The sequence below is a fragment of the Dioszegia hungarica genome, assembly GCF_025882075.1.
Source record: "Dioszegia hungarica strain PDD-24b-2 chromosome Unknown MKK02contig_7, whole genome shotgun sequence".
Classification (NCBI taxonomy): domain Eukaryota; kingdom Fungi; phylum Basidiomycota; class Tremellomycetes; order Tremellales; family Bulleribasidiaceae; genus Dioszegia; species Dioszegia hungarica.
Window position 1 is genome coordinate 1,207,182 of NW_026515769.1, and position 21,930 is coordinate 1,229,111.

The 21,930-nt window shown below is 57.9% G+C and overlaps 10 protein-coding genes across 10 annotated transcripts; 5 read left to right on the forward strand and 5 right to left on the reverse strand.

The window, feature by feature from the left end:
* Positions 1-280: 280 nt before the first annotated feature.
* On the forward strand, positions 281-2,005 carry MKK02DRAFT_43582 (uncharacterized protein; the record flags this gene model as incomplete). The annotated part of the gene is made up of 7 exons (XM_053092504.1): positions 281-312; positions 385-623; positions 692-1,358; positions 1,407-1,419; positions 1,465-1,517; positions 1,566-1,757; positions 1,954-2,005. The coding sequence occupies 7 exons, from the start codon at positions 281-283 to the stop codon at positions 2,003-2,005; spliced, it is 1,248 nt and encodes a 415-aa protein (XP_052947433.1).
* A 2,083-nt stretch (positions 2,006-4,088) lies between these two features.
* On the forward strand, positions 4,089-5,652 carry MKK02DRAFT_43584 (uncharacterized protein; the record flags this gene model as incomplete). The annotated part of the gene is made up of 5 exons (XM_053092505.1): positions 4,089-4,368; positions 4,423-4,442; positions 4,594-5,154; positions 5,202-5,210; positions 5,254-5,652. 5 exons carry the CDS (start codon positions 4,089-4,091, stop codon positions 5,650-5,652), a joined length of 1,269 nt encoding a protein of 422 aa, XP_052947434.1.
* Positions 5,653-6,387: 735 nt separating this feature from the next.
* Positions 6,388-7,063, forward strand: MKK02DRAFT_43585 (putative structural constituent of ribosome; the record flags this gene model as incomplete). Its single annotated transcript, XM_053092506.1, has 4 exons — positions 6,388-6,430; positions 6,663-6,747; positions 6,801-6,927; positions 6,980-7,063. 4 exons carry the CDS (start codon positions 6,388-6,390, stop codon positions 7,061-7,063), a joined length of 339 nt encoding a protein of 112 aa, XP_052947435.1.
* A 280-nt stretch (positions 7,064-7,343) lies between these two features.
* Positions 7,344-8,042, reverse strand: MKK02DRAFT_43586 (uncharacterized protein; the record flags this gene model as incomplete). Its single annotated transcript, XM_053092507.1, has 3 exons — positions 7,344-7,520; positions 7,622-7,802; positions 7,885-8,042. 3 exons carry the CDS (start codon positions 8,040-8,042, stop codon positions 7,344-7,346), a joined length of 516 nt encoding a protein of 171 aa, XP_052947436.1.
* A 221-nt stretch (positions 8,043-8,263) lies between these two features.
* On the forward strand, positions 8,264-9,589 carry MKK02DRAFT_43587 (mitochondrial K+-H+ exchange-related-domain-containing protein; the record flags this gene model as incomplete). Its single annotated transcript, XM_053092508.1, has 3 exons — positions 8,264-8,698; positions 8,818-8,939; positions 8,989-9,589. The coding sequence occupies 3 exons, from the start codon at positions 8,264-8,266 to the stop codon at positions 9,587-9,589; spliced, it is 1,158 nt and encodes a 385-aa protein (XP_052947437.1).
* A 315-nt stretch (positions 9,590-9,904) lies between these two features.
* On the reverse strand, positions 9,905-10,654 carry MKK02DRAFT_43588 (uncharacterized protein; the record flags this gene model as incomplete). The annotated part of the gene is made up of 3 exons (XM_053092509.1): positions 9,905-10,107; positions 10,158-10,476; positions 10,526-10,654. The coding sequence occupies 3 exons, from the start codon at positions 10,652-10,654 to the stop codon at positions 9,905-9,907; spliced, it is 651 nt and encodes a 216-aa protein (XP_052947438.1).
* A 748-nt stretch (positions 10,655-11,402) lies between these two features.
* MKK02DRAFT_43589 (major facilitator superfamily domain-containing protein) lies at positions 11,403-13,146 on the forward strand (the record flags this gene model as incomplete). Its single annotated transcript, XM_053092510.1, has 3 exons — positions 11,403-11,676; positions 11,730-12,169; positions 12,217-13,146. The coding sequence occupies 3 exons, from the start codon at positions 11,403-11,405 to the stop codon at positions 13,144-13,146; spliced, it is 1,644 nt and encodes a 547-aa protein (XP_052947439.1).
* Positions 13,147-13,232: 86 nt separating this feature from the next.
* Positions 13,233-14,389, reverse strand: MKK02DRAFT_23960 (uncharacterized protein; the record flags this gene model as incomplete). The annotated part of the gene is made up of 4 exons (XM_053086815.1): positions 13,233-13,601; positions 13,655-13,789; positions 13,845-14,035; positions 14,116-14,389. The coding sequence occupies 4 exons, from the start codon at positions 14,387-14,389 to the stop codon at positions 13,233-13,235; spliced, it is 969 nt and encodes a 322-aa protein (XP_052947440.1).
* A 375-nt stretch (positions 14,390-14,764) lies between these two features.
* Positions 14,765-17,246, reverse strand: MKK02DRAFT_43591 (uncharacterized protein; the record flags this gene model as incomplete). Its single annotated transcript, XM_053092511.1, has 6 exons — positions 14,765-15,487; positions 15,547-15,628; positions 15,681-15,851; positions 15,910-16,124; positions 16,181-16,593; positions 16,646-17,246. The coding sequence occupies 6 exons, from the start codon at positions 17,244-17,246 to the stop codon at positions 14,765-14,767; spliced, it is 2,205 nt and encodes a 734-aa protein (XP_052947441.1).
* Positions 17,247-18,573: 1,327 nt separating this feature from the next.
* Positions 18,574-21,568, reverse strand: MKK02DRAFT_43592 (uncharacterized protein; the record flags this gene model as incomplete). The annotated part of the gene is made up of 4 exons (XM_053092512.1): positions 18,574-20,674; positions 20,726-20,809; positions 20,853-20,930; positions 20,976-21,568. 4 exons carry the CDS (start codon positions 21,566-21,568, stop codon positions 18,574-18,576), a joined length of 2,856 nt encoding a protein of 951 aa, XP_052947442.1.
* Positions 21,569-21,930: the final 362 nt, after the last annotated feature.

Here is a 21,930-nt window from a genome sequence, read left to right on the forward strand (position 1 = left end):
TCGCCTCAGCTCTTTCACTCTATCACTCCTGTCTGACCTTCTTACTCTGACTGTTACATGACGTAGCACTCATCACCGACGACCATGTATTGCTGATAGTGACTGAGGAGCGTCTGACTAGCCGACAGCGTCCAGAACATTCCTCCCTCGAGGACACACACGCACACAAGGGGTCCGAGCGGGTTGCTCGGCGCTCCACATCCTTGCTTCTTTTCTGATACAACATCATACTCACCCTTGTCCAGACCTGTCGAAGACACTCATATTCACCACAATCATCATGAGCAGTGGTCATATCCCAGCTGATGTCTGGTAAGTCAGGATCTGACCGGTCTCTCCAGCTCAACCCTCACCACGGCCCGTGATACACGGCTGACAGATCAGGACCGCCATTAGCGATCACGTCGTCCATCCCAAGCTTCACATCACTCTCAGCCAGATATGCACGTCGTCTCGCTCGATCTACGAGGATGAAGACAAGTGGAAGTTGCTCTGCCGGTCCATAGGCGTTGGGCGGGGCACTGTGGAGAAGAAGGACACCGGTTGGAAGCAGAAGTTTGTGGAGGTGGTGATGCACAGGGAGAGGTGCAAGCTGCCTCAGTGCTATCAGTTTGGTCTTCCTCGTGAGTTGTACGAGTACCCGCCATGAGGGCAAGCAAAAGTGGATGGAGGCTGGAGCTGATATCAACAGCGCTGAGTACCGTTGGAGACCTGCTTCCTTCCCCCGAGGCGACCCAACAGCACCAAGAGTACCTCAAGACCTCCCGCCCTTGCAAATGCGGCAAGCCTTTCGGTCACTCGGACGCACACAATCCGCCTGAGGGGACCGACGTACTTCCGGACGAGGACCCACATGCGCCAGGCGTCCAGGTTGACGCGATGACCGCACTTTTCGGTCAATTGCTGGGTGCGGCGCCTCTCTCAGCCTCTCAGTATCAGCAGATCTTCAACGTCCCCCTGCCCGCCCTGGGCGCGCCGATCATCCCCGCCGCACCGCCTGCTCCTCAGACAGGCGATGAGACAGCCGAGACCGCTCCCCAGTTCCCTCCGGACGACGTCCTGCCCCAGACTGCAGCCATCACGCCTCACCTTCTTCCCCTCAGTTACAAAAACCGGAAGAATGTCCCTCGACAACCCGTCCTCCACCCCTTCCTCGCCGAGACAGGTGGCGTCCAGTTCCAGCGATGGCTTGCCGGCCAGACCGTCCTCCTGCCCATACAGCCATACTCCGCCGCCGATGAGCTGTCAGGCAAGCTGGAAGGCGTGGATTGGGACGTCGAAGATGAACGGAGCACAGAGTGGACGGGGCGGAACTTCGTCCCTCTTGATGGGCATCACATGCTGTTGAGGGCATTCGCGTGAGTTCTGCTCAAGATCATGTCCCTGGAAGAGAGCTGACGAGACAGTACGAATCCGCCGGTAAGTACATTCTGCTGTCTTCTACGCGTCGAGCTGACACAGCAGGTGGCCGAGATGACTGTCAGCCTGCAAGAACTCGAAGTCAGGCTGGTCAACCGGTAATTTCGTCATGATTCTGGACCTGGCGTCATAGCTGACCAGCGTAGGGACGGTATCACCATCAAGGACGTCATATACCACCTCAATCGATACCTCAATAAGCCCTTGTCACCGCAGGACCTCGATAAGATTTGCGGCAGAGCCGGACGAACGCCCGATGAGCTGGATGAGATCTACAGCTGCGATACAAGACTTGCCTACCTGGCAAGGGGTATGCCGAAATCCAGGCCGGAACTTGGGTGAGTCTGGTCCTCTATATAACCGGTGTAAGATATACGGGCGAGCGCTGATCGTGTCCAGCGATATCGGAGAGAAAGCAATGTGGTTGCGTGGGCAAATATGCCTCTGCACGACGGGAGAGTCAATCTTGCTACTCTTCCCGTGATACTATCCTTCTGGACGTAGGATATTTGGGTGGATCAGGACATGATGCAGGCGGTGGGGCGAGCTCGTGGCGGCGAAGTGGGCGGAGGCGGTACAATACTGAGCTTAACATCAAGTTGTGAATGCACCTATATCATCTCTGGACAGTATACAAGATGGTCTTGCTCGGCTGGATCGCTCTACCCGTCGCACCCGTCACAGTCCGCAGGATACAAATCGCAGAGTCTTTGTACAGTATCAGATTTTATCGTGCCTCCAATCTTCAGCTCTTGCTTCAAGCTTCAGCTCCACATTCCTTACATTGTTGACCTTTGCCAAATCTCGGCGAGGTGACTGAAACAGACCTTGAAGTCACCATATCACTCTGTCACTGCAACCAGTCTCGCTGAAGCTGTTGAAGCAGCAAGGAAACTCATCAGCATATACATCATGGACTCCTTAGACATACCTCCCGATATCTGGTCAGTCCCGGCTGGATCAGAGACCCTCTCGGTCGGCGCTGATCTCGTAGGACCGCCATCAGCTCATACTTTGTCCATCCAAAACTTCACATCCTCCTCAGCCAGGTCTGCTCGAGCTCCAGAGCCTACTATGGGGGCGAGAAGCGGTGGATGCTGCTTTGCCGCGCCATTGGCGTTGGTCGAGCCGTAGACGACCAGGAGACGAGCTGGAAGAGGGTGTACATCGAGGTGGTGGCGCACAGGGATAGGTGCAGGATACCACAGTGCTACCAGTTCGGACTACCATGTAAGTCTCTCCTCCGTCATATCGCCCACCGACCACACTGGGGAAAAGCTGATCTGTCTAGCGACCAAACGTACAGGCGATCTCCTCACGTCGGATACCGATGTCCTCGCCCACCACCAGTACTTCAAAGACAGACAGATGTGCGAGTGCTGTGATCATCCTGGACGTCCAAAGCTGCCTTATCATATCGCGCCGTCCGAGGCCGAAGTGCCTGCCGTCCCCCACCTCCTGCCGCTCAGCTACAAGAATCGTCTCGGGGTTCCTTCCCCACATGCCTGACATACACGATTTCATCCGTGACGCCGGGGACGTCTCATTTATGCGCATGGTCCAGGGCTATATGGCTGTCAGGTCTGCTCAATGGGATGATTGGGAGGCTCCCGACGGGCTAAACAGTATCACCTGAGATGATTTCGACGCGACAGGTTTGCGTGGGCCGGACCCTCGCTACGCGTGGCTACGAGATCATCCCCTCCTGGGCCGAGCTTTCGCGTGAGTGCTTCCTTATATAGTCGAGGCAGATGATTCAAACGATATAACCCCTGTCCGCCCGTCTGACACCCGGCTAGGCTGACTGGACAGGACAAATCCACCGGTAGGTTATCAGAGCCATACCATGGAATCCATCGTCTGCACTACACCGACCTTCACTGACTCCTGCTTAGATGACCAAGCTCCGGTGCGAATTTGACTACTATCACGATATCGCCTTATCCAACGAGTGAGCTAGGACCACCTCTGAGTGGCCTGCACTCATCTCATGCTATCTCGCGTCGATCGGTATCTATATGGCGAGGCTCTTTGCTGATTGCCTAGAAATGGGATCACCATTGGCGACGTCATCCGCGAGCTGAAGGCCTATCTCCTCAGGCGTATGACCGACCAGGACAGGGACAGGCTATGTCATCAGTATACTCACCCCGACCCCGGGTGCCACCTCCGGTCTTGCTCACATATCATGCTGTACGTCTGTCGAATCGGCGATCAAAGAACGCCTATCTCATGGTGAGTGGCCAGCCTGCAGAGACGATCGTTGGCTGATGTTCAACGCAGGTCCACCGCGGAGCAGGTCAGATATGCGGCCTGTCTTTCCGGGTGCGGAGACGGTGGTACTGCTTTCTGATTTCGATCTCCTGGCCCCGGCTTCGCATGATGATGTTGGCACTGGGACCCCGCCCTACGCATGGACACTGTTTGCAGTGATTGTATTGTGTTCAGTGCACTCTTCGCTTGACGTAGCTGGCGTCGCCACATATAGCATCTAGCAGCTGCTTGCGGGGGAGATGTCCCCCACTTTCCCCACTTCGGCGAATCCCGTCCTCGTCCGCGCGCACATGCCTCCTTGCATGCCTCGCATGACTTGGAGGCTTCTGTTTGCTATAACTTCTCGTCTATGACTCGATACTGGTATCGCTGGACTCATATGCTACCTGCTGAAGATGCTGCCACACAAAGCGTCGAGTTTCGTCCATCCCTTCTTGACAGAGTTCTCGGTGCACGACCACCTTCCCGCTCGCCTACCTTTGGCCGAAAGATGGCCCATACTCGCCCTCGGTCTCTCTGCAATCTTCACTATCGCCTACCTGGTCCATATCCCTTCTCCGCCAGGGTATAGCGAGGATCAAAAGCATCCGACGGCGCAGCTGGCGTGTAATGCCCTGCTACCGCTCGCGGTCTGTGCGCCTATTTGGTGCTGGCTGACGGTGAACTTGTCTGGAGGTGAGTCTTCGAAGCTCTTTGCCCGTGCCGGAGGACGTAGCTGATACTGAACAGAGACCACTCAGTGGGCTGCAGTAAGTGCCTGCTCATCATATGCAGCTTTACAAAGGGCTGACGTTCAAAAGCGCGGGAACACGATCTTCGTTGTTGTACGTAGTAGTTTGCTAATTTACCTGACCTTATGGACCCGGCTGCTGACGATGATAGATGTGCTGACTATCTCAGATGTGCTCATCCATACGCTGGACCTTCTCACCCACTCGACCGAGCTATCACCCCCTCACCCGACCGCCCTTCTTCAACTTCATCCGCCAAACCCGGATGTTCAAAGCGCTCAACCTCCCGCTGATGGAGTACCGCCTGCACGGTCTCACTCAGTACTCTCCTCCCTACACTGGCAACGCTCCTCGATACTTCCCTTCGGTGCTCAATCACCTCGGCCACTTCCTGCTCCGCCTCTTTCTCTTCGACGCGCTCACGCTTGGTATGCACCTGCTCGACCCGTCCAACCTTGGCGCCATGGATGCCGCTGTAAGCCCACAAGACTGGGACGCCGGTATGGCAACTATGGCGCACAACACGGGGTTGCCGCGCTGGATCGTGCCGGTACTGATGACGGCTGTATCGACGATAATCACCTATGCGGGCGTCGGGGTGGGATGGGACCAGCATGCGCTGATGGCGGTTGGGAGCGGACTGTGGGCGCCAGAGGAGTGGCCCCCGGTCATGCGGGCGCCATGGAAGAGTCAGAGCCTGAATGAGCTTTGGGGAGGGCGGTATCATACTGTACGTCCATCATTACTGGTCGAAGGGTCTGCATGCTGACTCAACAGTATCTACGAGTAAGCCCGTCCTTCCCACTAAATGGTTCGCGCTGACTCCCAGAACGTCTTCCATATCTGTACCCTCCCCCTCGCTTGGCTGCCCCACGCATTCCACATCCCGCGCATCTTCCTCGGCTCGGCTATCCACCACAGCCTCCTCCTCTACCCTTTCACCGGTTCCTTCTCCTTCCGCGCCAATCTCCTGCAGTACATGATCCCCGCGCTCGGCTGCTCTCTCGAGCGATTGTATAGGAAGTGGACCGGGCGGAAGGTGGGGGGGAAATGGGGCGCGGTGTGGACGTGGACGATATTCCTTTGGAGCTGTTATTACGGGACGAAGGAGTGGTATTCGGTCGGATGGGCGGAGAGGTATCGCTGTGATCTGGAGGAGGTCAGTCCGGTGGTGGCCGTCATGAGAGCGCTGGGCTGGGATGTCATGAGGAAGGCGAAGGCTGAATAGAATCTGGATTGAGCTTATATGTAGACATGCCTGTTTGTCGAAGAGTCAGTTCTGCGTCACACTCGGCACCATCAGATGTCCAGTAGATGCTCCTCAACCCCGACATATCATCTCCACTGTCCTTGCATGCAGCACAGCAGTCCCCTTGCTCTCGTAGTGTCCGCCCTAAGCGAAGCTCCCCGTCCGTGGGAATACCGGCCTAAGGGGGCATTATAACAGGCGCTTTATCTCGATCTCCTCGGACGCCATTGAGACGCCTCGTGTGGGCTACGTATAAACGAGCGACATTTGGTATAGTCAGAGTACATGTGTAAGGACGAAAGAGAGATGCCCGCTGTCCAATTTGTGTGCTGCAGGAGGGGCGGGTGGCGGAGGAATGTTGACACGTCATGCCACAAGCTGTTTTGATAAGGCGGATGAGTTTCGCCACACTCGGGATCTTTACGGCGTTTCCCGCTTAGCACTGCGCGCGGATTTTGCGCTCACACCAGGTCCTATTGCTATTTCCCGACCTTCAACATCGACCACCTCGACAAACAACCTGTGAGGATACATCCCTGCTGCTGCACAGCATCGTACAGGGAGGACTGCGCTGATCTAGACCCCTTTTTCCGCTCGCTCCTACCTCAAATCCACGCATTACACCTATACCGAAACTCTGCTCGAATTCGAAATCTGCCCTCGATATACAATCGTCGCTCCATACCCACTGGATACATTCAACAGATCATCACAATGGCGGACGTCGAAATGTCATCGGGCAAGGCCCCTCGCTCCAGTGAGTTGGAGGAAGATAGGGGTGTATGGAGGGATAAGGGGGAAATTGGGCAGCATAGAGGATGTGATGGACGGAATGTCTGGAGCAACGGCACCGGCGGAGGAGATGATGTGACTGCTGGAGTGCATGTGGACATGTGGTGGCGCCGGTCGTGGAGGGAGGAGGTGCTGCGTGTGCGGCCGGGAGGAATTGCTGGGCAAACTGTGTTCACTGGATATGTGCTGATCGTTAGACCTCCGTTTCGGTCTTAACCGCGGACGCCCCACCACCGTTATCCCCAAAGCCGTCCGCCCCTCGCACAAGAAGGGTGTCAAGACGTGAGCTTCATCGCACCTTTCATCACCATTGGGACACAGCTGACATACTTTAGCGAGAAGAAGACCTTCATCAAGTCGGTCATCCGCGAGGTTGCCGGTTTCTCCCCATACGAGAAGCGAGTGATGGAGCTGTTGAGGAACTCGAAGGACAAGAAGGCGAGGAAGCTCACCAAGAAGAGGGTGAGTCTGGCGCGATGATGGTGATGATGAAGGGGTTATGCTGACTGTTCAGCTCGGTACGCTTCTCCGCTCCAAGCGGAAGATTGAGGAGCTCGCGAACGTTATCCAGGAGCAGCGTCGTCAAGCCGGCCACTAGGCGGCTGGGGTGTATGTTTGATTCTGGATGCACGGTGTGAGAGGAATGCTGGTCCTGGGATCGGGGGCGACGGACGGATGGTTATGCTGCTGACGCTTACTGACCACCTCCACATTTACTCGGACAACGAGGTTGCTGCAAATTCGCCCTTCGACGTCGGTACGGGACAGCGAAGGCAGAAGAGCGAGGGGACGGCGAGGTTCGCACGGAAGACGTCGGTTTACGAGTGGGCAGTGGGATTTGGAGGGGAGTCAAGGGAATAACAGCTACATCTCTGCTATTATGCCCGCATCCAGACGTCCTCCTTCCTCCGGTTATTCTCTGCATTTGCAGCCCGCTCGACACTCCCCGCATCGCTGTGTTCGTCTGCTGCTCCATCGTGGCCTTCTGCCGCCCTTTGTCTCATACCCTCAAAGTATCCTCCCCTGAACCAGTTCCCGCGATGTCTCCAGCCAAACTAAGGTGTCAGTGATGGTTCTCAGTCACACAGTCCGCTATGGAGCGCTTCGGTGCGGCATAGCGCTGTCACTTGGGGTGTGTAAAGCCAGAGAGACATACCTTGCCTACAGCAGTCAAGACACCTATTCCCATCCCGCCCAGCAGTCCTGGTGCAGCAAAGAACGCTACCCCGCTTCCAAGTGTACCAAGCACCGACCCGCCTATTAGAGCCGCTACAGCTCCCACTGCAGCGTACTTGGCGTATCGGATCAGTCTGCGGATGGCATACCGAAGGACATATCTGCTGGGTCAGCCATTGCACGCACTGCTATTCCTTCAAGACGGTCTGATAGATGTGTAGGGATGCTGAACGTGGTACGTACCTCGTGGTGGTGAGGAAAGAGCGGGTCGCGAGCGAGCTGGGCGCGACGCTAGCTGCCGATCCAAGAGCAAGGTACGATAGGTTGACTTTGGCCTTTTGAAGCGTGCTCGAGCTTGCCGGTGCCGCTGGTGGCTCTTTAGTCGCTGTCGCTGATGCCATGCTGACGTCTGCGGGTGCTGTTTGTGTTCTCGTGTGAGGGGTAGAAGGCAAGATGAGATGGCTCTCATGTACTCTATGGCGACCAAAAGTCTCAGACGAGATCCCACGATGACGTACTTTGGAAAAAGCACATTAAGGGAGGATCGCCAAACTGGTTCACAGCTCGGCCATAAATACTCCTTCCTACTGCTCTCATATCTCCCAGCAATACTCTAACAGCCATGCCTCCTAAAGCGCCTTCGACCCAATTCCGAATCTTCGCCCTCCCCCTCGTCCGTCTTCCCCGACCCGCATCCAAAACCCTTCCAGCGGGAACACAAGCGAAACTCCCCAACCCTTTACTCCTCTTCCACGTCTCGCAGCCACCACCGCCCGTCCCCACGCCTGTAGATACTACCAATACCTCTCCCGCTGCCACCAAGCCCATAACGCCTCCCGTCGAGGCCACGCCATTACATCAGCGTGCGCTCAACAAGGCGACAGAGCAGTGGTTGAAGCTTGGAGATAAACCGAAGGATGGGTGGATGTACTGGTTCTATGCGAAGGGGGAGGGTTTGATGGATAAGATTGAGTATGAGGAGTGGGCGTTGAAGGGAATACAGGAGGGGCTGGGGGTGAAGGTCGCGAAGGAGGGAGAGGTGCAGGAGAAGGCCGAGGTGAGTCTCAGTCACATCGTGCGCGGGACACGACGAACGTGCTGGGAGGATCCGCTCGGGTCCGGCGTAGCGCTGTCCAGCGGTCGATGACGCCCTGATGGTCTAAGGCTGATTCAAAGATCCCCCTGCTTTACCCAGCACTCAAAGACCAACCTCTCCCCGCCTTAATACCGAAACTCCACCGCCTCCTCGCCCACCGCGCACCCTACCACAGAAAGATGATGACCCGGTCTCTCATTCTGTAAGCTACCCTCTCCCTTCTATCATCCTGTACTCTTACTGATCCCCAGTGTACCCTTCACCTGGCCATTCGCCATCATCCCCGTCCTCCCCAACTTCCCCATGTTCTACGTCCTCTGGCGCGCATGGTCCCACTACAAAGCCTACCGCGGCGCGACGTACCTGGAACAGCTGCTCAAACTGGGCTTCATCGTCGAGACGCCCAGTAAAGACCTCGACGCTATCTATGCTAGCGTCGCGTCTGGTAGTGGTGGAGGAAAGGAGAACCATGCGCCGGACGAGACGACCTCAGAGGGCGTCAAGACGGGCGCGGTCTCCCAAGGCGTACCAGCGCCGAGGATAAAGGGCGCCGAGGCGGACCTTCCGAAGCAGGCAAAGGGAGAAAGCAAGACTGCGCCGGACGGGACGGCCACTCCGGCGTCTATGGTCTACTCGGGCTCGTCCTCTAGCTCGGGAACGGCAGTCACGTCAACACCGCCCACGTCGACACATCACACCGGTCTGCTTCTCACGCTGGATCAGGTGCCGGAGATGGCGAGGGTGTTTGGACTGAGGCAGACGGAGATCATGGATGTGAACAGGGCAGTGGAGCAGGCGGCGAAGCGGATAAGGCAGGCAGTGGCGGCGGAAGTATCTGGGGCGACGAAGTAATGTGGGGCAAAGTAGAGCTCCTTGGATATACCAAGGTAGATAGTAGATGATCCATAATCTTGGGCATTGTTTACATGCAAAGGACAACTCCCGCTCATCTCTGTATTGACCACAGCGCTGCTATCAAGCGGGCCCTGTTCCGCCTCACCTGTCGCTGTACCCGCCGACGCAGGACCCAGTGACTCGTACGCCCGGCGTACTGGCGGTGCACGCAACCCGCTATCATCGGCGAGTCCCACGAGGACGGGACTTGAGCAGAGCGTCACGTTCGCTCTCCGTCGCCCATTCGGCGTGCTCGATAGCCGCCCCATAGTCTCACCGCGGACGTGAGTGGTCTTTCCGCCCGAAAGCGGATGACGGAGGCCGGGAGGGACCGCTGGCGGAGATCCGAGGCTTTGGTGACTTGGAAAAGAAGGTCTGTTCCGCTAAGAACTTCATCCCCTTCAGAACATCCCGCTCGACCTCCTCCCGAGGGGCATAGCAGATCTTGCCATCCAGCACTGCAAGATACGCTTTGGCTACGATATCAGCGGATTGTCCTCGTCAGGTGTAACAGCCCAAGACTCACCAGGCGTGACCAGCTTAGCACCCTCTTGAGTCGCCATGATGTCCGCTATGATCCCCTTGAACCGCGACCGGGCCTTATTCCTCTCGACAGCGTAGATGGAGATGGCCTTTTTGGAAGTGACGACTCCGAAGCGGATGACTGTCTTTGTAGCGCCCGCAGCAGCTACTGCGCCGACTGGGAAGGGATGTGGCGTGGTTGGGACCTTATCCGCCGCTACGGCTCGGAGGGAGAGGAAAGGGGAGCGATAGATGGGAGTCCGGGTCTTTCGGACAGCCGTGATCCCGGTCTCATAGTCGAGGCGCACGAAGTGGATCTTGGCCTGTCTCTTCAGCTATATCCCCAGTCATTGAGAAGGGCGTCAGACATACCGGGCGAAGTGGGGGTGCCCAAGATGCGGGATGCGATGGGCGCTGCACGGTCGGCTGGCTCGGGGCATGCTGAGGTAGAGCGGATACCTTGCCCGCCGCACGATGGAGGAGCCGCGGGGCTCCCGACATGCTACACTGCGACCTCTGTGCCTATGCGGCGAGCGGATGGAGACCTGAAGTGATGGATGCTGGAAGTAGAGCAGCGTGCAGGGAAGTCAAGAGGGAAGTCCGAAGTCGAGCTCCATGCCGGCTGTTCGCGCCCATATTCAGCTGCAGGCACGAGGAATGTTCTGCACGTGGCCTGCAAGCTTAAGCCTCAGGCCCGTCATGAGCGCTTGAGCCGTCATGACATCCTGTGCTTCTCTACTTGATCCATCTCCTGCCTGCTTGTGGAGACGCTCACTCTGTCAACACCTTCCAGAGCATCGCAGCGTGAGTTGCATCTGCTTGTACAGCCAGCTTATGAATCACCTCCACTCCCCCACATGCAAATTTGTCGATCGCACTAAAATCGGGGTGACTAATCTTCCGCATTCCCCGCCTCCACTTCGGTCATTGACGTGCTTTGAAAGCTTTTGGGGCTTTTGGCCCTCGGAAGTTACTCAGCAGGCGCTCTTGCAGCCTCGTGCTTGATCAGAATGTTGTTCATGATCTGATTCAGCTTGCTTGGACTGCAGTCTACCTGACAAAGCCTTGATCAGCAAGTGGAGACAGACGGCAAGCTGCAGCGCGGTATATAACGCGGACTGGGAACAAGGAGAGCCGTCTCCACACTCACACTTCGATCCCACAACTACCACTCGCCAATTCTACCCTCAAGATCCTCCGCTTCTCCGCTATCCCTACAAGCAAGAACCCCTCTCTCCCCTCTTCCTCTATGTCGACCTCGGCCATCCCTCGGACCGACACCATGACGTCCACCGCTCCCACATCCTCTTCGACCCCAAACGTTCTCTCTCCCACCCCAACTATCAACGGAGATGTCGACAACACCTACGACAAGGTCGAGCCTTCCCCCACTACGGATGGCGCAAGAGACCCAGCCCAGAAGGTCATCATGAGCCAGAAGAAGAAGTGGTTCCTCTTGGGCGTCTTCTCTTTGGCCTTCTTCATTGATATCTGGTCATACAGTGCCTTCTTCATCTTCACAGGTGCGTCTCCTCTACCTTTGTATCGTTCAGAGTCTGGTAGCTGACAGGTCCAGGCCCAATATCCAACGACCTGTCCGTCGACTTTGCGCAGCAGTCCTGGGTAATCACCTCCTACGCCGTCACCTTCAGCGCCTTCCTCCTCCTCTGGGGACGCGTATCGGACCTCTTCTCGGCCAAGCCCGTATTTGCGTTCGGCTTCATCGCCCTCGGTGTCCTCAACCTCGTCATATCCTTCCTGCCCGACAAGTACTCCTTCTTCGTCCTGCGGGCCGTCAGCGGTATCGCCGGTGCTGCGCTCATCCCGGCCGCTTTCCGGCTCATCGTGGCGGTCTTTGAGCCCCATGAGCTCGGTAAGGCCTTCACCATCTACGGCATGTCCGGCGCGGTCGCCAATACTACGGGTATCATCGTCGCCGGGTTTGTCGAGTACATTCCAAACAAGGGGCAGATGGTAGCGTGGCGGTGGTTCTTCAGGATCCTGGCAGCTGTCATTGTGAGTCAGATCTGAGATTTCCTGCTTGTACTTTGCTTATACATCAGCTCCCCTTCGCTCTCGGCTCCTTGTACTGGATTCCAGCTCCCGCACCTCGCACAACCCCCCTCAACAATGTATGGAAACGTCTCGACCTCGTCGGATCCCTCTCCATGCTCTTCGGTATCATCCTCCTCATCCTCGGTCTGACCCTCGGCGCATCGGACGGCTGGCGGACTCCCGGCTTCCTCGTACCCTTCCTGCTCTCTTTCGTCCTCTTCCCCTTCTTCTTCATCTGGGAGAGCCGCATCCCCGCCGAGTACGCCCTCCTCCCACCGGCCACATGGCGCATCCCCAACTTTGCCATCCTCATCGCGTTCGCGCTCTACATTTACGCATGGTGGTCCCTCAACTTCCTGCCCTTCATCGAGACCTTTGTCCGCGTACACGGCGATATCGCCATCATCGCCGCCGTCCGCATGTTGCCTCAAGGTATTGCCGCTGGGGCCATCACCATCTTCCTCACCCTCTACCCGCAATACGTCGCCCGCCCCCGCTGGCCCATCGTCATCGGTATGGTCGCCGGTCTGGTCGGCTACGTCCTCTTCATCTTCTCGGAAGGGATGGTAGGAGATCACTACTGGAAGTTCATCTTCACCGGCTCCGTCATCGGCTCGGCTGGAACCATGCTCGTCTTTACGGCTACCAATGTCGGTGTCATGACTTCGGTCCCGCCCGAGATGGCCGGCGTGGCGGGCGCGGTGCTTCAGGTGGCATTGCAGGTCGGATCGGCGGTGGCGCTGAGTATCCAGGCGGGATTGCTCACCATCGAACCGGGAAACCTGACCAACTGGGTCAATGTCCGGATCTCGTACATCTTTGTGCTGGGCTGGGGAGTGATCTGGTTGGTGGGGTTCCTGGTTTTCTACAAGCCGGGGAGGAAGCTCAGTAAGGAGGAGCAGGCGGAGCAGGGCGAGAGGGTCGTGGCCCACATGTAGCTATAGCAGATCAATAACATAGATAATTAGACAGATAAAGGATCGCAGAGATGTAACAACGTGTAGCCATAATTTCTCAGCTTCTCCTATCTAGCTGGCTCGGTCCTCCAGCCGCCTTTCTCCTTGTTCATCCGCCCCGCCTCCTCCTCTGCTCGCGCTACCAGCTCCCTCAGGTCGGCCACCTCCCCTTCCGCCTCAGCCCCTTGGTCCAGCGAGACTGTTTCTCTCCCATACGCCTTGGAGAACCGTCCCATGATATCCCTCGCTGCATCCTCAACCGAGGGCTTCGCGCTCTTCTGCTGTCGCTGTAACAGGTCTTGCACAGATACCGCGCGCATATCGGCAAGACCGCAAGCGGTGACGAGGTCGAACCATGCTTTTGGTTCGGGCGTGATATTGATGGCGAAGCCGTGGGATGTTATGCGGTGGCGAAGGTGAATACCTATTGAGGCTACCTGTCAGGATCAGCCTTGGCAAGGACGTCTGGGACAAGGTAAGTTAGACACACCTTCTCCCCATCTCCAGCAAAGACCCCAACATGCCCGTCCTTATGTGGCGCCTCGATCCCCGTCAGGCCGAGCCCTTCTCTGCAGTACTCGCCCAGCAATCGCTGCATGTACTCGACATAACACCTGGTTGACAGCTGTATGAAGCTTCAGCGTGGCCTTCTATTTCTGCCGGGCAGGGAAGCGGCTCACCTCCATAGCGTTCAAGTCAAAAATGGGATATCCGACCAGCTGGCCTGGACCATGATACGTCACCTGCCCACCTCGCTTGGTGATGAAGAAATCAGCCCCAACGTTCTGGACCTTCTTTTCTTCGGGATGAAGCGTGTCGGGGTTTGGCGAGTTGTCTCGCCTGCCGGTAGTATATGTAGGCACGTGCTCTACTATAGTCAGTCGTCGCCCGATACTCCCTCGTGGAGAGCAGTCCGGGAACAGCGATTAGAAGGCGCAAAGGATAGCTTACCCAGAAGAAGCAACACATCCTGAGCCCCCGCTTTCCCCTTCCCCTTCTCCGAATCCCTTAGCGCAAGCCTCCGATCTATAATGTCCGCCTGCAATTTCAAGCCTACGGGATAGGGCAGCGGTTCTCGGAAGATGTGATAGCGAACTGGGGGGAGGTCGTGGACTTTGGGCGAGGGGACGCCATACGAGGGGGACGCACACGTAGCTGATGGTGATGTAGCTCGATTGAGCCGAGCCGCACTTCTACAAAGAGCGCGGGGAAGTGAAGGCCTCATACTACTGGTTTTGTCGCTGTATTTTATCTGATCGTCGTGGTGGAAAGGCAGAACCAAATATCAGTCCGGCCGCGGAAATCCGTTGACGCTGCAGCTGTTCCGCATTCCTCAGACCGAGGCCTCTCTTCGGGATCTACAGAATTCGGCAGTGGGTATAGAGTTGCGATCTAGGAAGACCAGGCGCCGATATCCCCAGCTCCCACTAGACGACCACACTCAATGAATGCACATCGTATAATACTTCTCATGTTTTGTTTCTAGACAACTACACAACTTGACTTGGCGTCTCCTCCCAAGAGACTATACAACCCTCTCTCACCCACATGCGGACAACGACGACATCCCCCACCTCTCCTCCCTTTCGCCTAAGTGAGGCTACGAGAACATCATCTCGCTCTCCTCCCTCCTCCTCGCTTCCCCCACCGCGTCTTCTGCGCCAGCCAGTGTCGCCTCCTGCCCGTGCCCCTGCTGTCCTGCAAGTCCCGAACTGACCGCGCCCGTCCCGCTCCCTTCCGCCTGATCCAACTGCTGCAGCAGACCCGGCATCGCCGCTGGGTTCGCAACCGGTATCGATCCCGGCGCGAGCGTCGAGAGGAAGTACTCGTTCCGCGGCGTCTGAATATCCGGGATTGCGACGGTCGCCATAGGGTCGGCACCGCTCCCGCTGTTTCGGCGGCTGGACTCGGCGATGGCCCGACGGCGCCGCTCCGCACCAGAGCTGTACGCCGCCGCCGCGCTGCCGGCGTCGGACCGGTCACTGGCGGGCGCAGAGACTTCTCGGGAAGGGGGGCCCATCTCGATATCCCCCGATGGATCTGCGCCTAGGGTTTCCTGGCGAGTATCGTCCTCTGTCCGGCCGCCTTCCTCGCTTGCGGATCCGCTTTCCCCCACCGGCTCATCAATGAGTTGAGCTTCCAGGTTGAATTGGTCTGCGCCGGTAGGAGGGACGGGGGCGTGAGCGACGGTGGGGGAGAGTGGATCGAGACCGCCGCGGGATGGGGCTGCGGAAGGTCGTCGAGAGACGCTGGAAGTGCGGCGCGAGGCAATCTCTGGTGGGTCGTCGACCTCGACGTCTTCTTCTAAGTTGGCGAAGGTTCGCTGGTAGAGTCAGCTCCGGTGCTGATCATGGAACTCCCTCCCATTCAAGACCAACTCACGCATAGAGGACAGGAGAAACCGGGATGATGCTGCTGCAGAAGCGGTCGAATACACTTGTAGTGGAAGACATGCGAACAAGGCCTGCATGTCAGCTGTGATCCTGGGCAGCTGATGTAGGATTTCTTCAACTCACGCGATGAACAGTGACTGGCAGACCGTGACCGAGAACAGACAGATACAACAGTCCGTTACGCTCGCCTTTGACTTTTTGCTGATACTGCTGGCTCCGTCTCCTTTCGTCTTGTTGTCTGGCGTCGAGGGAGCGGCTCCACCAAGCGCCTTGAGCTGTCTGAGAGCGTTCGTGCTACAGTGTTAGCTTACATGCACCATACTAAACCCTCAAAGTGCAACACGTAACTTACTTGAACTCGTTCGCCGCTCGCTGCCACTCCCTGCCCAGCTCCACTCGCATCTTGACACATCTAAACTGATCCTCGTGTCCGCCCTGATAGTCCACGCCGAGCTGAAGTACATCGCCATCGTTCAGCGGAGTTGGACGGGAGTCGGTATTGGGCGATGAAAGGCGGATGTGGTTGAGGAATGTACCCGACGACGAAGCGGTATCTCGAATGTAGAACTGAAGTATCAGCTGCCGGCTCTCTATATCCAAAGTGACTGCACGATCGAGCTGACCTTCCCTCCAGCCTCACACCATATCTCTGCATGCGTCCGACTGACGACCTTGCTCTTGAAAGCAATCTTCCCACTCGTGACCTCTCCACCTCCGCCCGCAATCGCAATCGTCGGCCCTCCAATACCGGTAGCGGGCCGATCCGGATCCCCCGCTGGCGTCTTGTCGGTGAATCTTCCGATCTTCAGAACAAGCACGGGTGGCTTGCCCGCTACAAGCGGTCCGATGGGTGGGACGAGGACAGCAGCGCCAGAAGGGGTCTGACCGGGGCCGACGGAGATGGGGTAGGCTTCCCGCACGACGGGGTCGAAAGCGAGCGAGCGGGAGTTTTCGAGATGCGGCACGAGGCGGATACGGTGGGTCTTGCCTTTGGGGTCGATAGCGGGAGCGGCTGCAGAGGCGGTGACAGCTGTGACTAAGGCTGTCAGCTATTTGTCAAGTGGGAAGATTCCTTAGCATGAGCTCACCTGAGTCTCCTGCCAATGCGCCTCCTGAAGGCGTGCTGACACTCCTCGTGACCACCCCAGCATCTCGCGTGACTGTGCTGGCCCCATTAACAGAGGGAGCTGCAGGCGCAGCAGCGGGAGCTGCCGCCGCAGCATTAAGCGGATCCGCCTGCTCAGCGCGAGGACTGGCCCTTCCTGTGATGGTCGCCGCCCGAGACCGATTGCGCATAAAGCTAGGCAAGAACGATGATCGTGGCGAGGTCGGACTGGCCAGCGGTGCCGGGGCGGCTGAAGCGGATGCATCCGATGTTCTTGGGTACTGTACCGTTGGCAGCGCAATATGCGTGGGACGCTGGGATGAGCCGGGCCGCGCCATACTTCTCGGTTCCGCCGCTGCGGCTTCGGACTCGGTGACGGGGTCGAGGAGGGCGTAAGCGCGTCGTCCGGAAGACGAGGCGAGGGTACGTGTGCGCCGGACCGAGGCTGAGCCTGAGGGCGAGGAAGAAGCGGAAGGGCGGAGGTGAGCCGGTGTGTGGGAGAGAGCGAGGTTGAGGTCGCCGAGGATATCCGAATCGAATTGGTATCTATACATGCGGTTAGGTTTGGGCTCTCTGGTTGACATGATACGAGTAGGCAAGTGGGTCAGGGAGAATGTGAAGGGAGTGAAAAGACGGAAAGAGGCCTGGGAGGGATGATTCCTGTGATCAAGCGATCTGAGGCACCGCCCTCATATAGGAAGACCTCTCCCGACTACCGCGAATACGCTAAAGCGCCTGAAACGCCGCAACGCCACCATTACGCCCTCGACACACAACAGCATCAAGGCACGAATAGTGTGTTGATGGCAAAAGCGTTGAGAAGCACGAGGATGAGACGGCAGGGGAACGAGGAACGAGGGGGCTTGGGTCTGCCGATAAAAGCCGGGAAGCCGGAGGCCAAAGGGGTAGGGTGGTCAGGAGTTGTGCGGATGTGACTCACGATTATGCTGGGTGTATGACCGAGGTATAGACCAAGATGTCCAAACAATATGGAAGAGTGTGACAAGCAGTGAGAGAGAGAGAGAAGAGGGATGAAGAGACGGTCAAGTAATCTTTGAATCGAAGGAAGCTAAGATGTTTCAGGAGGTCCGAGCGATATCGCCCCTTTCCTCGGTGCCGCTGTTTCCAAAGGATGTGTGGAAATCTGTGAGTGGAGGCTAGCAATCTCCGTTGGCGTGCGATGAGGTGGGTATTAACAGATGGAGGCCCGGGATGATGCGGTGATGCAGTTCTGAGCTGGGCGCTGCTGGGGTGGGGTCTTCCGTCGGAACTGAAGCGGGAGGGCATTCAAGCGGAAGAGCCAAGAGCTTGGCTGCCCCGGATAGACATGGTCCATCGTGCTTGCACCTCACGCGTTCTCACCTCGTCTATGAGGTACAAGTACCTATGTGGATTAAGCCTGAGAGCGAGCCACATCCGGCTGACGACTTCGGCAGAAGAGAGCTCGACATCTGTGGAAGATTGCATGGTGAGTCGCCCTCCCTCGACCCGCCATCTCACCCGCCCCCTGCCAGAAGAAGCTGATCTGTAGCATCCGACTTGTACTTCTGAACAGCGTATTCATCTCGCTTTATACTTCTATTTCCACTCTTATCTAACCTAAATTTCAGCCCCGGGAGAATGGAACAGAGGCTAGCTATCTACAACTAAACAGAGAGAGGTATCGCGGAATATCGAGACTGTCTACTGAAGGGTATCACCGAAAGATAGGAGGGGGTATGCTTGTCCTGGTCCGGAAGGCGAGCCGATGATGCGTGGATATGGCGTTTTGGTGTTGGTTGATGGAAATGATATGGGGATGATGATAGATGGGTGTATGGGGTATCTCTCCAGGTGCTCTACCGGGGTCCGCCGCCCGATCCGAGTCGAGCCTATGGTACATTTTGGTCGGTCACTCCCTCTTCGTCTCGCCTAAGCCGCGACCCGCTTCCTCGCCGCTGGCTTCCTCGCCGATCCCTTCTTGCCCTTCTTGCCCGCCTTCTTCTTTCGCCCGCCCAGCACAAACTCCTCGTCCGACCCATCATCAATTTCATCATCCAGCTCGTCCAACTCCTCCTCGCCTTCCTCTTCGGCGAGAACTAGGCGGCGATCCTCCTTCTCCCCGAGGTTGACATTGGCGATCCCGAGCCCGACGGCCGAAACGGTCCGACTTGCTGTGGGTCGGATAGGCTGAGGAGGGGTCGTGAGCGTGATGGTGTGCTCGTCGGTGAAGATGGGAGCGGTCGGCTGGTACGGCTGGTACTGGTACGAGTAAGGGAGGGGCTGACCGGTCCGGACGAGGTTGACGGGGGAGCCGAGGGTCTGCCGGCTTTGGGGTTGCCAGCGGACCGAGGTATGTGGGGTGTTGTACGACGAAGTCGACGTGGCCTGGGATGAGGCGTGGCTGAGAGGTGCGCAGGTCAGCGGGCCGAACTGCCCGTACATGGCCGGAGCGCTCGTGACCGACTGGACCAGGGTGGACGCCGTAGACGAGTTGGACGCGTGTGACGAGTAAGGCCGAGGTGGCGGCTGCGAATGCGACATAGGCTGACCCCAGTACGAGCCAGCCTGAGGGGTAAAGACCGCCGAGCCGGGAGCTGATTTTTGCCCGCCGCTCTGGTCGTGCGATATCAGAGTAGGCGTTGGCGAGCGACCATCGACCATCTGATCCCACTGGACGTCGCCGAGGCTCCGTGAGCTGACCATGGGCTGGATAGGAGGTGGCGCGGCGGTCATGGCGTATTGAGGTTGCTGGTACGTCATCCACCCGTTCGAGTTGTATCCCTGCATGGTGGGAACCGCCGGGGAAGAGTGGAACCGCTGGAGCATGGGCGGAGCCGATTGGAGCCGATTGTCCTGCGGTGGCATCATGACGTATTGGGGACCGGTGGGGTTGAGCGCGGTGAAGGTGGGCACCTCGACCGATGGGAAGCTGGGGACCGAGGGCGGACCCATGGGCGTCTGGAAGGAGTAATGGGGTACCGTGTTGATGTCGACGAGGTCCGGCTCGGGACTATCGGCTTGATGCTGGGGTACGGGCGAGGGAGCGTGACTCTGCTGAGCAGAGTGGATGGGCGTACCGCTCATCGAGCCATAGTACGAGGGACCGAGCTGAGCGTGATGACTAGCAGGTATCGACAGCTGCGCCGCCGAGAAACCGCCACCGACCCATGGAGTGGACGACGTGTACGGCGGAACCCGGATGTTGAGCGGGTCCGAGACCGCCCGACCGCTCTGGACATCCGACGGACGATAGAACATCAGACCGCCCGTGCTGCTCGAGCGCGCGCCCGAGTGATGCGAGAGCTGCTGTTGGCCCCCGTCGGGATTTGGGGTGGGGTAGGCGCCGAAGCTCCCGTTGGAGCTGTGGGCGGATGAGAGTCCAGGCGAAATTCGGAAGCTATGGCTAATGCCATGAGGTTGGATCTGGAGCTGGTTGGAAGCGAATGAGGTGGTGGACGAGGTGGTGAGAGCGGTGAGAGGTGTGGTGGGGGATGGCGCTGACGTCGCGTACGCCCCGTAGGCGGTGAGCGGGGTGGACGCGGTGGAGGTTGAGACTCGGCGGCTGGTTCTCTTCCCTTGCCCTTGCCGCTGGACTTTGGTTTGCGTAAAGTAAGCCGGGTTTGGGATGGTGACCGGCTGGAGTGTGCTGCCCCCTCCTCCTCCGCTGACCTTAGCTCCTCCTGATCCTGTTCCTGATCCTGCTCCGCCACTGACACTCGCCGCACCCCCTGGCGGGTGGGAGGCGGCGATCCCGTGGGGGACGCTCGACGACGAGGGGGTGCGAACCCAATACGACGGTGCGCCGTCCGGTCCGGGTGGGCCCGGCTGCATCGTCGAAGTGCTCGAGCTCCCGCTGCTCATGCTGAGGCTGGTGCTGGGGACGGGAAGGTGGAGGGTGTTCTTGCCGGCGGCGGTGGAAGGAGCCGGAATGGCGGGGTGCTGCTTTTTGTGATGCTTGAGGTAGGTGTTGCGCCGAGCGAAGGGCCGACCGCAGCCGGCGATCTTGCAGACATATGGGCGCTTGCCGGTACTGTGAGTCAGCTACGTCCAATTGGGCTATTTCCAACCGGGGGGAGCTTACTGGATGCGACGATGTCTGGCCAGGGATGATGAGTCTGCAAAGGCCTTTGTGCAGGTCTCGCAGTGATGGGGTTTCTCGCCGGTACTGACTATCAGCTCTGCCCACATTTCGGATTCTGATTACTCACTGTGTGCGGAAATGGACGGTCAAAGCAGAGCGCTGGATGAAGGACTTTCCGCATCGAGGATGAGGGCACCGGAATGGACTGCTCATCAGCTCGGTCCATACTGACAGACTCAAGAAGACTTACCGCTCATTGGTGTGGATACGGAAGTGCCTTGCCAAGTCTGACTTGCGAGCAAAGGACTTGTCACACCCGCTGAACTTGCAGATAAAGGGTCTCGCCGTCGGGTCGTGTTCTGGTCCCACGCGGTTGTGGTCGTTGACGAGCTGTTGATCCGAATCCGATAGAGCGAGCGCAGGATCATCGGCATGGTCGAGCGTGGCGGCGAGCAGGGCATCATGGGCGGAGGCGAGCAGGAGGACGTCGTTGAGGCCAGCCGAGGGGGAGAGTGGGACGGGCGGAGCAGGCGAGAGAGACGGAGATATGGCGTCAGGTACGCGGAGGGCGGGGTCGATATCCAGGTCGTTGAGCGTATAGTCAGGGGCATAGTCGGGCAGGGCGTACGGATCGACGTAGTCGGGCAGAGCGGGAGAAGGAAGGTGCCATGATGCGAAAGAGGGGGAGGCGGGGGTTTCGGATATGGAGGATAAGGTGGAGGGATTGGCGGAAGGGAAGAAGCGGGGTGTAGTGTTCGTGCCGGTTGATGAGGAAGGAGTGGAGGAGTGACCGGGAGCAGCGACGGTAATGGAGCGAGGGCGTTTGATACGAGAGGCAGGCATAATGGGTAGAGGAAGGTAAGAAGGAGGAAGCTCGTCAGCGGTTGTTCTCTGCGGATGATGGCTGGGGCAGAGGATCAGGGTATCGCTCGAACGAGCGAAGGGTGTGAAGGAGGTAATACAGGATGAGAGGTAAGAAGCAGAAGAGGGAGTAGAGCAGCTGACGTGAAAGTGAAACCGCCTCCACTTGTCATCCCGCCACGCCCGGCAGTTGGGACAAAGAAAAAGAAGTCGGGAGGGAGGGTAGGGGGAAAACGTGGCAAGTCCAAGTCCGAGCCAGAGATTGCAACTCACGTCTAGGACATCCATCGTAGCTGTTGTTGCTGATGCAAGAAAAGACGAGCAAGAACAACTAAATACCCAGA